Source organism: Cygnus atratus, chromosome 13, assembly GCF_013377495.2.
Source record: "Cygnus atratus isolate AKBS03 ecotype Queensland, Australia chromosome 13, CAtr_DNAZoo_HiC_assembly, whole genome shotgun sequence".
Classification (NCBI taxonomy): domain Eukaryota; kingdom Metazoa; phylum Chordata; class Aves; order Anseriformes; family Anatidae; genus Cygnus; species Cygnus atratus.
Genome location: NC_066374.1, coordinates 3363997 through 3376991, shown reverse-complemented (window position 1 = coordinate 3376991; position 12995 = coordinate 3363997). Strand labels below are relative to the sequence as shown.

Sequence of the window (12995 nt, the reverse complement as noted above, 5' to 3'; positions counted from 1 at the left end):
TGTGGATCTCTCAGACCAGACTTTTTCCCCATTCAGGTTGCTTTCCCCTCTGCAAGGGAAATGGGAGTAGCAAAATCAGGTGCATTCTAGACTCTGAACAGTCAAGCCAGGAGGAAATACTTGGCAGTGTGCAAGAGCCACTCCTGAAGCTGCTCCGGGCTTGCCACAGTGTTGAGTTGAGGGCACAGAGTCACCTGTTGGGTTTTGCTGCATCTCTCGATCTGCAAACCCCCATCCAACTGCAAGTCCCTCAGAAGTCCTGTGTGATTCTTCCCCATGGTCTGGATGGGTTGTTATCAGAAGGGACACACCGAGGCAAAGGCATTGACACTGGCTTTATGCAAGTGGAATACAGCATGCAGCCTAATAAGGAATATCATTTTTTTCATGATGCGCATTAATCTGCCCTGTTTTCCATACAAAAAATGCCTGCAACTCTTGCCAAGTGGCCTTGTCCCGTCTCCTCCTTTAAAAAGTCATTCCCAGCTACAGCCACAACTGCAGCTAACAGTTTACCAGGAATAAACAAGGCTCTGCATTTTGGGTCAGCTCAGATGGTTTTCCAGTGTCCCTCGTGACTCATCTCTGGAAGGGTCATCCTGAAATACACCCCTCTACTGATGTGATCTTGGTACAGCCCAGAGTTTCAGGTTAAGAAGCTGAGGGGATCGTTTTTTGCAGGAGTGATTTTGGAGTTTGGTGTGCCTCAGAGCAGGGACCGACCTCAGCCAGGTAAGTGCCAGAGGTATCGTGTAAACTTGTAGTTACTTGATGTGCACCAGGATGAGCACTTTTTTACAAGTAATTAGCACTTCAGTGAGCACAGTGAGAAAATGCTTTCGTCTACTGCAGTAATGTATATTTCTTTCAGAACGTGGCATCTTGATTGTGTGCTAACACCGAGCCAAGCGCTCATTGTGATTTATTGCAAAATCGTGGTTGCTCTCATTTCTTCTGGGATAGCCGGTCTAATGCTAACACAAGTCTTTTCTCTACAGGCATCATTAGCAGTTATACCAAATAAAGGGGCCAGACTGATAAAGCGTGCTTTAATTTCACTGCTCATATGATTCCATTTTCCATACTGTTTCTGATCTTCTGAAATAATGTCAGTGCTCACTGCAGATTCTTTCACTGTGAAATTCAAGTGGGTATTTTAGTCATTTTATTTTATTTTTGTGAAGGAGAGACTTCTATATCATGTCTAAAATAGTAAATAAATGAACACAAAATAATGGAGTAGCCTGATAGGGAGTTACCCATTAATTTGCAATCATAGACCTCTTCTGAACCAACTTTTATGAGAAGGCAGAATGGAGAGAAATTGGAATGCTAAAGAAAGTTGTTTCCTGTGGTTTCAGCACAAAGGCATGGCTGGAGCAAATCAGCTGACATTGTTGTGAGCGTTTTCTTTACAGCTTGTTATAGATCTTTTGACTTGTATTAATATAACAATCAGCATCTATCATATTGTTTTGAATTCAGAACTGCGATTGTACCTCTCTAGTAGTTAGCTGCAAAACTAACTGGTTTTAGGGCTATAGTGGATGCCACTGAAGGGTGTCTGTTTTAAAAGTATGCAGGCACCTGTGCAGTTTGGAAAATCCTGTCTGCCAGGATATTCTTAAAAAATGAGGCCCATAGCCACTTTGCATTGTCACTTGAAAATCAGTGAAAAGAGATGTGTTTTATTAGCTTAGCTGAAGAATCCAGACAAAGATCAGATCCCGCGCAGTGTACACAGGCCCAACCAGGTCTCCTTTCACGAGGGAAACAAAGTGGCACCAAGATTAAGCACGTGGCAATTTCTGTCCTGAAACAGAAATAATCACCCTGAGCGTTTGCTTGGGGGTCCTGTTAAAAAGTAGCATGCATTGACAGTGTTAGTGCAGGGTTGTTTAGAAAAGCCTTTCTCGTTGTTGATCTGTAAAGCTCTGCATTCATTCTCCTACTGTCACCCTGGCTGCTCTAAGAGTCAGAGTCCCATAGAGCCCAGATGTGTGGAGTGTTTCGAATTTCTGAATGCTGGCTGAGCTCTAACAAGGGGCTAGAACATCTGCATCAGGACGTAGGCAAAATGCCTGTGCCTTGAGGCTGAGATGTGGTCAAAAAACCTTAACTCATGCTTAGCAGGACAGAGCTGCTTGGTGCCTTGAGGATTTCTAGTTGTGGCTGCCAATCAAGGCCCCTTGAGTAGGGGCAAGTGTGCAAGAGACCTGCCAGGAATTTGCTTGTTACCCGTGAACAGGTCTGGGAGTCACGCAAAACACAGTGGCAAAAAACTCCTGTGTTTTTCTAGTTTGGTTGGAGGCAGCTGGGCAGTTACACCCCTTCTGCTTGTGCCAGATGGAGTCCTTCCCTCACAGGCATAACCACCTGTAAGTGCAGCTTTCCTTAGCAGTTCTTTGCTCCACCTGTGCAGCCCCAGCACCTTCAGTTCACGCCCTCAGACCCTGGAGCAGCTGTGCTTCTTGCTGTGGGAGGAGTGACTGCAGCTTGCAATCAGCACGCTCCAGAGGAGCACCGAGTGTTTGCGTTGCCTGAGCTGTGACTCCAGCACTGCCTTCCTGAAGGGTAAGAGCGGGGTTTGCGTTTTGTCTGACCGTGAGCGGACTGTAAGAGCGATGGGAGAGAGGATAGGATGATGTTTCAGCAGTGCATTTGTAATTCCTCCTGCAGCTGAGAGATTACTACCAACCTGTGGCTCAGCACTTCCCACGAATTACTGCTGCCGTGTACCAGCACTTGGTGACTTAGAGCTGAGTTCTGTCCCCTCGCCACCACCACACAGGCATGCTAGCAGTTGGACAGGCAGCTCCATGCAGAGCTCATGTTTAAGAAGGACAGGGGAGTTGGTGTGTGGATTGCAAACAGTGAAAATAAATGGCAGGATTCCTGGTAGAGCTCCTGTTCAGCTCCCGGGCTCGTTGGAAAGGCAGGCTTGGTCTTGAACCTTCACTTACGCTCCTGAACCGTCCTGCTGGACGTAGGCTTTGCAGTACGAGCTGCATCGTGGCTCCCAGCTGAAGTGCTATATGAAGTCTCCCTGTCCTGCTGAGTCCTGGTAGAAAAGCCTAGTTGAGCACTATCGAGTTGCAGTAGAAGAGAAGGAACACGTGTTGTGATTCATTTCACTGTAGCAAAGCTTTGGTTTGTAGCCAGGTGATTCTGGTGCTCTTTGATGCCATCCGTGAAAGCAAACAAGTTGTTGCCAGCCCCGTTCCTGACGTCTGGTTAGTCTCCCCTGAATTTCTGCTTAGAAGTGATAGGGTATGCATGGATGTTCTCAGCTGAAAATATGTGATGTTTTCTCTCTCGATTTTAATACTAAGTATGGCAAAACAGTGGAGCAGAACAATGTTGGCACCTTTCTGTGTACATGAGAAGAAAAATGCTTGTGTCTCGTTCCCACAGTGAATTCTTGAGCTGAGCTGGACAGAGAAACTTTTATACATCTATTAAAGTACTGAGTTACAGAGACCATAAAATAGTCAAATTAAACTTATTTTTTTGAAAAATCCAAAAGCTGAATGAGAGAAGGGGGCAGATGTGACACCATCCTGCTATCCCAAAGCACCCAACAAAACTTGGTGTTTCATCCAAGCAGGCAGCGCGTTATGTGAAACAGCTGAGAAGCCCCTGGACCATGGTCGTTAATACCAGACCTAGGAGCTGTTAAATGTCCTGTGCAGCAAATTCGATGTGAATTGAACGTGCTTTTACTTCTGCAATTGCACATCAACACAGTACAGATATAACATTGATTGTAAGCTTTTATATAGGCTTATGCAGAAGAACAGAGGATACCCAATCTACAAGCCTGAAGACTGCCAGTGCAGTTCGTGTGTTGGAGTGCTTAAACAATACAAATGAGCAAATTTCTCCAGTAGCTGTTTGATGTTATGGGCAGTGATGCTTCTGATGCATCAGTAGGAAAGCGATGGCCAAGATCATGAAACCGCAGTGTACACGAAGTAGAAGTTTTGCAACTGCTTTAAATTCCCCTGCACTCTTACTACAAATTTGCAAAGTCACTGTTTTGCAAAGTGACTGTTTTGTGCAGAATGAGAAGGAAATAACCTTTTCCAGCTGGAGTCCTGGAAGCACTTTCAGCTTTATAGAAAACCAGTTCAAAGTAATTTAAAACTTGGCTGCAGGGCTGCTTTTTTGGAGACAGTCCCTGATTTGATTGCTCTGAAGGAACCTCTGAGTTTGGAGGAGGAGATGTTTGCAGGAACACTAAACAACTGTGTTTGCAAACAGTTAAGCCCTTGAGTGCCTGTGTTGCTGTCACAGCCCAAACAGTGGCTCTGAGGCTGTGTGACAAATTGGGATGGAAAGAAGAGAGTTTGGAGCTGGGAGTTTTTGCACAGCGTCAGGGCAGGCTTACAACTCCAATCTCAAACGGGGAACCCACAAACCAGCTATTGGTTGTTACTGGTAATGGTAATACTACTGCTTGCAGGAACCAAAAGCAAGCTCGCTACCAGCAAAGGGATAAAAATCCTAAAATTATGACTGTACCCCAGCATGCAGTGTATGGTGTGTGTATCCGTGTGGTCACCCAGCCAGGGGCTCCTGCAGCAGCAGGGATGTGACCCCAAGGCTGGGGTGTGCCTGAGCTCGAGCACTTCCATCTCAGGGGCTGCTTGCTGGAAGGAGCAGCGTCTTGTGCCGCTGTGGAGTTAAATGTCAGCTAGAAACTTACTTTGCCCTTTTAGCCCTCGTGCTGTGATTCCTTCGAATCCTGCAATCCGAGCAAAGAAGTGGGTGCGTGATGATGTGGAGTGCCGAGCCCCTTCCTAGACAAGGAGCTCCATGTAGAGCAGAGGGCTTTCTGCAGCTGCTTGGCACCACTTGCCCTTGGAACCCAAAGCAGAGCTTTTTGTGAAGGCGAAGCCAGCCCCGTGCCGGCCCTGCGCCCCTCCTGCAGGGATGGGAGTGGGAGGGATGCTTTCGCCTGCCGGCGAGCCTCCAAGGGGTGCACTTGGCTTAACAGCTGCAGCGGCTTCTCTGCCACTTCGTACCCTGCTTGACTTTTAGTTACACGGGGTAACAGAAGTGGGCTTAGAGGAGGTGACTTTTTGTGTTAGCTGTTGTGTGCTTATTGCATGAACGTAAGGGCAGGCAGGGTGTAATTTTCGCTTGCCTGCCCGGACAGTTAGTCAGCCTGGTTTGTTGTGGATCTCCTGCGTAGCAGCTGGGGAAGAGATCACTTGGGACGGGAAAACGTGAGTGTAAAGAAACCCTGTTTGGTAGGGCTCTCCAGGCCAGGAACAATGCTTGGAGCTCGTCCTCATATCTCGTGAAGAACTGCATTTCAAGTGAATGTCCCTTTAATTTAGGGCTGCTAAGAATGCCAGGAGCTGGTATTTGTGACTATGTCAAACGTGATTTAGCCATAGTTTGCTTGCTCCAATAGGGGAAGCATCTCTGAGTGTCAGCTGGGAGTAAAAATGCAGTGTTGGGGTGAGGAGGGGACGCCGGGTGGAGGGAGCCTTTTTGAAACGGGGACCTGCAGAGACGTGGCTTCGCTGTTGTGCTGAAGGCCTTTTTCTGAGCAGAGGAGGAATTGCACTGGAAAAGAGAGGGGTAGAGAAAGACGTCAAAGCTCAGTGGTTGAAAGCCGAGAATTTGGGGACCTCCCGTACTGCTGCTGGGACTGAGGGGCTTGTCGTGGCTCCAGAGGGACTTTGGGATCACCTGTGGGGAAGTGCTGGGGGCTCAGCTCAGAGACTGAAAAGGATAAAAGAGCAAACCTGGTATTTGTGTGGTCAGGGAAAGAAACAATCACCAAAAACCTAAGAATGTCTGACTTGTAGAGCTGTTTCTTTTTTCTTTCTTCTACTTTGACTGTCTCTTTTCCGTCCCCTAGAGCAGTCCCTTCTCTTGACAGAGCCGTAGAGGGTCTTCAAAACGTGGTGCAGTATTTTAGGACCACGCTTCTCAGCCCTCGTTATTCTGCAATCAGCTCTGTGTCACAGGGCAGTGTAGGGAGCCCTGGAAAGAGCGGCTGCCAAGCCCTGCCTCATGTTTTCCTCAAGCACAGCTGCACATTGTGAACGTCAGCAGAACTGAAGGTAAAGCTTTGGAAGAGAAGAGCAGGGGGAGGCTATTGCTGTGACCTTGAGACTGGAGGAGGGAGCATTGCTGGGTAGTTTGGGAGCTTTGATGTTAACTGAGGGTCAGCGCCTGGGGCCTGCTTCAAAGCTGGACCTCAGAGCAGGAGCCAGGTGCTTGCTGCTTGTCTCAGTCAGCGTGGGCCGTGTCCTGCTGGGTGGAAACCCCAAGGAGAGGAAGGGCTCAGCTGTGGTCCTCCCTCGTCCTCAGTGCTCTGACCACTAGGCTGTTGTAGAAACTGCCTTCACCTCCTGCACTGTGCACTTCCCAAGAACAGGGAAAAAAAAAAAAAAAAAAGGGACTTCTATCATGTTTTGAAAGGTTATTTTGGGGTTTCTGCTGCAGTGGGTTTCTGCTAGCTCAGCAGGTAGGGGTGGGATTTCCGTGCAGCTCCAGTGCTCCAGGTTTCATGGATGGGTGGAAAGCAGTTACCAGTCAGGCTAAGCCCCTTCTTTAAGCTCAGTCATTTGCTCAGGATGGCCCAGGGAGCCCTGAGGGGGGCAGCTTGGCAGCCTCCTCCTCCCAAGTTAGCGTTCCCTTGCCAAGTGCTGCCTGTGGAGCCCAGGGTGAGCAGGCAGCAGCTTGATTTCGTGTGCTGAATTCGGGACCGTCTGTGCGCTGTTGCAGGACTGGGTGTGGGGGTCATAGTCCTGGAAGGACTGTGTTCCAGTGCAGCAGATAGAGGGGAGAAAGGGTGGGGAATGAGGTCACTAACAGCCCATCTCGCTGAATTAGGCAATGACAGCTGAAAACCTTATCACCCCTGGGCCATTTTAAAAACAAGTGTATCTCACAAATAGGCTGGGCTTAGAATCTTAGTTAGCTCATGGGGGATTTTTAATAAGCAAGAATGCCAGTTATCAGGAGATAATCTATATCCTACCCAAATGAGCTGGACTAATTTTTGCTTTTGTCCCTGAAGTATCTGTGTATAATTGACAAGTTGACTTTGAAGAACTGGTTGGAGGGGGGAACCAAGTCTCTTTTGGTTCTTCTTGGGAGGCCATCTGCTACGCAAGAGTCCTTGTGATGTTTTGGGGGGTTAATTAACAAGAAAATCAACTTTAAGAATAAGGAAATCATTACAAGTGGGAAAGTGTCAGTGAGCTGTTTTGGTTTTGAACAGTTCGTTTGCATACGGTTTTATTTTACTGAAGCTGTATTACAGTTTCTAAGGGACTATATGGTGCAGTTCCAAACGGGGAAGCCTTGTCCAGACTGAAGATACAAGGATTTGTTCCATCTATTGCAGCAGTATTAGAATTCGACTCAAAGTCATCACAGTCTTGATGTATGCAAACTTTATATCTGAAAGTCCTAACAGAGGATGGAGATTTTACCGGACTGGCATTTGAAGATTTGGTTCATCAAAATATCACGCACAGACTGGTTCTTGTCCTGTCGCTTTGCTGTGTAAGGTTCTGCTGGTAGAATTCAGGTGGTACTTACAGGTAGATTATTTAGCGTGTGGTTTGGAGGCTTTGGAATGGGTGCAAGAATGGCAATGAGGTGGAAGAGCACTCCTGAATTCTCTCCTTCCCATGAGTGAAGGCACTGGAGCAGCATTTCTCATCCTTGAAGGGCTGTCTAATTAATTCTGGGACAGGGGAAGGAGTGAGTGGAGGGAGGGCAGGTTTTACAACCATCCCTACATTATTTTGGCCACAGCAACTTTCAATCACGATAAATTTGACATTTCCAAACGTTTCTCATTCTCTGCATTTCCCCTGCTGTACTCACATGCCTGCTGGGAAAGGCTTGTGCCTAGCTTGGTTCAGTTTTCTGCAAACTTGTGGAATCTCATCCAATTTGGATTGCAAGTGGCTTGTGGAGCACAGGCTGGGATCCCTGCAGCAGGATGCAGCAAGTAGGCTGCTAGGGCAATGTAATACCATGCTCCATTGCTTGCATGTTGTTTAGTCCTTATGATCTGCCAGGAGGATAACCTGCATTTGTCTTTATTGCTGTAGGTACCTGAAGGAAGGGGAATACATCTCTAACCCGGAGCAGGAGGGAAGGGAGTACAAAAGTAAGTTCAGACATTCTCTTTGCTCTCTTCAAATAGCACCTCAGAAAAATAGAAGCATCCCTCATATTCCCCAGACTTCACACTATTCAAAATGATTTCTGTGGTTGATTTTTGATTTGTAGAATGATCTTAAGCAACTTATTTGAGCTCTGTGGCTGAGACTGTAAACTTACAGGGCTAGATAGTTAGGATTCTTGAAACCAAGGCTTGAAAGCAAATTGTTTTTTCTTTCTTTCCTTGTGGTTATTTGTTAAAATTATTATTATTATGGACACTACTTGCAAATATTTGCAACTTCCGGGAATTCAGTTCCCTGAAATGTAACATAAAGATCAAAGACAGTAATTCCAGTCAAAGTATTGCCACTTAAATTAAGATGGATAACTGCAGAAATCTGTTTTCAGTTTTCTGTAGGCATAAGAGTTGGAGTAGATAATTAAAGCTTTAGAGGCTAGTAGGAGAATGTAGCAAGAAAGATGGTCCTGCTCTTCACACATAATACAAACTGAGGAACAAGACCCACTCATACCTTTACAATCCATTAGACAAAGCAAAATGCTCATTGTCCCTCATCTGGATTCTTTAATGCCTTTCCTGATGAGTTCTCTTTAGCCAGAAGTGTCATCTTTTTTTAAAAATATATATATGATATTTACTGTTTTTTTTCCTTTTTTCTTTTTTTAGTCTACTACTTAGCATAATCTAATTTATAATCTGTTTTAAAATCAGAAATCAAGAACTAATTTTGTTTAGAACAAGTTATATGCTCTGTTGTCAAAGACTGAGGAGTGCATTGCTATGCTTTATGCTATGGACTTCAAAGAGACTCCGTGACTTACACAAGCCAATATTCATCTTATCTAGACAGAGAGATGTCTTCATCAGTTCAGCTCTTCAGAGATCAGACATACCACAAGCTGAAAGGGCAGTGTATTCAGCAGAGACAGCTCTTCGAAGACCCCGAGTTTCCAGCCTCAGATGAGTCCCTTTTCTACCAGAGAGCTCCACCAAAGAAAGTTGAATGGAAGCGCCCAAAGGTAAAGGGCGCTCCCCTTGTGATGAGATGCTGTTTGTGCTGTATCACTCCCACTGCCTTCTCTGTGCTAAACCAGTTATCTTAGTCTATTCTCCCTCTCTTTTTCCTTTCATTTCTTGTCAGTGTGTAATTCAGACATCAACCTCTCTGTCCCATTGCTGTCCAAAACAAAAGTCATGCCTTACTGTATAAGGTGAGAAGGAAGCATTCTGTACAGCCTAATTGTGTTTTTTACTGTTGGTGGCTCTCTAATAACAAGCAGCAATGGGTGGTGACTCCAGCTTCAGTGGCTTTTAATTCAGCCCTCTGTTTAATTAAGAATACCTATCAGTAATAGATCAGTCAATACAGAAATATATTCTGAAAGAATATTCTTCATTTTTTGGGTCAGCCTATTTACCTCTGTAGTTTGCTATGTTAACAGAAGCGTTTCAGAAATACATTCATCTCTTAATTGAAGTTTCTCTTTATTACCTGTCCCTCTGAGGGCCTGGTGTGCAGGCACAGTAATGGCAATACAAAATCTGAACTTTAGCTGCTAAACTTAGTGCCCCCACCATGTTGTCATTGTTTTTTCTCCTTCTTAAGGAAGATATAACCCTTGCAAAAAACATTATAGAAAATGAGATGTTATGAACCGAATACGTCCTCCTGCCTGGGATGCTAGAAGCAAATCAGTCGTGCAACTCAATCATAATAGCTTTCTACATGTTTTCAGAGTAACTTGTATCTTATTAAAATGTATGGAGGAAGGAATCCTCACAGTAGCAAGGGGGAGTTGCTCCAATTCCAGGTAGCTGAATTAGTTGTTTAGATGTATGAATAAATTATTTGTAATTTTTCTTGGAGGAGAGAGTAGGAAAAAGAAGATCTACAGTCTGCCCAGCAAGGGAGGCTAGCTAATGCAACAAACAGCCAGGAACAATCAGTGGAGAGGTCTTCTTACACTAAAAGAAACTTGGATGTTTCCAACTGCCACCAACAGAATGAGTTGAGAGCCCTTGTTATCAGCGTATACCCACTTTCTGTTCAGAGCAAATGGTTTCATTTTTGTTCCACAGAGAACTAACTTGTGTTTCCAGAATCTGTTGTCTTGCTCTCTATATAGTGCCAAAAATAAGAGGACACCATGTGTGTGTGGTTTGTTCCCAGGTTACCTTTGTATTAACTATACTGGAACCATAAAGCCCAACTACGTACAGGTCTTGAGAGGTTTGGGTGAGTCTTGCAGTATGAGACAGGACACTCCTGAGCTACTCCCAGGGAATACTCAACTACACGGATGTGTAGCTGATGCAGAGAAGTGAAGGCATGTTCCCAAGACGTGCGCACGTAAACTTTTTCTGTACTGAACTCAGCACCCTATTCCTCTGAGTTTCACAGAGGTTCTAGTGAAAACTCATCAGCAAGTCTTATATGGAGTGAATGCAGAGTTTTCCTTTACTGATTGATAACATCTCTGATCTCTGCATAGCTGTGTTGAACTTACTGCGAATTTTGCCCTTGACTTTTATAAAACCTGGATTACACCCCAGTGATTTCATACTCAGAATGAACAGCTCTTGTCTGCACACAGCCTATAATGCTTGTATCTGTTTGCCACTTCACCTAGCATCTTAACAGGAATCAAGTATCATGTCACTCTCTTCTGACTGTGGTTAATGTACTGCACGTTTCAAGCTGTTAATATTACTTATATTTGGGGTCTGGTAATTGGTTTGCTCTGAGGTTTCATGCTTCACATAGCTTGTTTTTATAAAGCAGTTCAGAGCCATGAGCAAATAATTTTGAAGAACGTAAAATCATCGTCAACTTTGACCATGTGGCTTTCCATCAAAGTGTGACCTGTTCTCATACTCTGAGAAGTGTAATGAAGAGGACACTGGAAGCCTGTAGCAAGATGCACACAGTGTTTTTACCCTGAAGTAGCATGATTTTGTCCTTAACTTTACACATGTCCACTGTTGGGATTAGGATTAATCTTCTGGAATCATGAACTTGTGTGGCTTTTCTAGAAGAGCTGATATGACAACATGATCTACTCCGTACACAGCTGGTACTGTTCCTTGCCCTGTGTGACAGGGGTTGGCAGGGGAGGCTGACCAAGGCTGGGCTATATTTGCTGGGATAGCATTAGTGTGTTTTTTTTTGTCCTGCTGATGTTAATTTCTCACAGCAGCTTCAATAATGAAGTTTTAGTGAGCAGAACAAAAGTTTTCCTGCTAAGTGGCGAAACCCTGTTTTCTGTCCTCCCTCCATCTACAGAGGCAGTGGATAGCCTGCCCAGATGCTGGTACTCATGTACTGGTAGGAACAAGCAGTTTTTTACTTCATAAAGCTTTCTGTGAAGCTGTCTGAGCAGCTGGAGAGTGCAGCTTTGCGTGCACAGAGCTGTGGGTTTCCTCTGCAGTTGCTTTCACTGATGCTGGTGTCCCACCAAGTACATTTGGGGTCTGGGAATCCGCGTCTCTTCTGAGGTAAAAGCTGGTATTCTAGTTTCAGCTCAGAAATATGCTCACACTTTGTTCCACCCCTGACTGGTTGGTGTTGGCCAGGCAGAGTAAATGCATAGAAGGGCTCTCTGTACACTTAGAGGTTTTATTCTGCCCGAGTGAAGAAAGGAGTATTAGAGAGGGAGAGAAAAGAGGAGGAAGGGCAAAGGGTTTCTTCCCCTTTGTTTTTGTCTTTGGATTTGTACCTGCAATGTTAAGTCTGTCCTGTTTGCTCATTCCAGTCACTTGCAGCAATAGGTCATTAACTGTCTGACGTTAATTAGTTGTTTTGTACACGTCTCCTTGGGAAAGCGAACAAAGCCAGGGCAGCATTACTTCTGTGGCACCCCTGTATTAAGAACCTGGAGAACACAAAAGGCACCGTGTAATTACTGTGCAGTCTCCCTAGCACGGTGTGACTTTCCAAGGAGAATTTTCATTATGGAAAGCTCATCCAAGAAACGAGAGTGATGCATGCGATGCATGTGCAGTGCTGGCTCTCGGTTTCCTGGCTGGGGGCAGCTGTCTTCTGCCAGGGGGTAGGAGGAGCCTCCTGCCCCCTGCCATCTCTGCTGGCCCTGGGACATCGGCAGCCCCCTGTGCTGGTTAACCCCTTACTGAGGGCAAACACTGCCTCTGTGTGGTGCTCCTGCTCAGCACTGGCTTTAGCAGCAAGCAGCTCTGGTGAAAATACCGGGGAATTGCAGTCGCTCTGCTTCACGTATTTCGTCTGTCTTATTTTTAACAAGGTTTGTCTCAATTTTGTCACTGACACAGTCGACTTTGCAATGGTGTTAAATCCCAAGGACATTTTGTGTTAAGCTATTAGTGGTGATCCTCCAGCCAGGGCTGAAAGAGCCGATAAGCTTGCTTCAGAGATAAGTGACATGTTAGTTAGGCATTCAGAAGGCAAAATAATAGTCTCGTCTGACAGAATGAGAATATTATTGTATGCTTTCCTGGATTCTCTGCCTGACCCTCTGGTTTATAAGCCCTGATTATGCTTTCCTTTGCATCTTTTCTTTATGAAAGAGCTATGATTGTACATTCGTGTTCTGGAAAGACAGGGCTAGTTCTCCTTCAGTAAGACAGCACAGAAAGACGCTGAGATTACTGCTGAGCTGCTTCCCGAGAAAACCCTCTCATGTCCCAGACCACAGAAGAGGTTGCTGTTGCGTTTCATTAAACCCCAATAACCCACTGGTGCCGAATGTGACTGTACGTGGGGAACTGCGTGCTCACGGCCCACTGCCTGCCCCATGCTGCTAGAAAGACTGCATGGCATGGACCCAGTTCTCCATCTTTCTCACCAATTTTC

At 45.5% G+C, this 12995-nt stretch overlaps 1 protein-coding gene across 4 annotated transcripts in view; it reads left to right on the top strand.

Moving 5' to 3' along the window:
- Window positions 1-505: 505 nt before the first annotated feature.
- The window catches only part of CAPN6 (calpain 6), a 61189-nt gene continuing 48699 nt past the window's right edge, over window positions 506-12995 (top strand). The window contains exons 1-4 of one of the 4 annotated variants that reach the window (XM_050713399.1): window positions 646-732; window positions 2423-2574; window positions 8091-8149; window positions 9014-9186. In XM_050713399.1, the coding sequence (XP_050569356.1) occupies window positions 9022-9186 (165 nt within the window). In that variant the 5' untranslated portion in view covers window positions 646-732; window positions 2423-2574; window positions 8091-8149; window positions 9014-9021. Of the gene's footprint in view, window positions 733-2422; window positions 2575-5137; window positions 5232-8090; window positions 8150-9013; window positions 9187-12995 lie in introns of those variants that run through there. The other 3 variants (XM_035541707.2, XM_035541713.2, XM_035541708.2) reach the window with 3 other exon arrangements.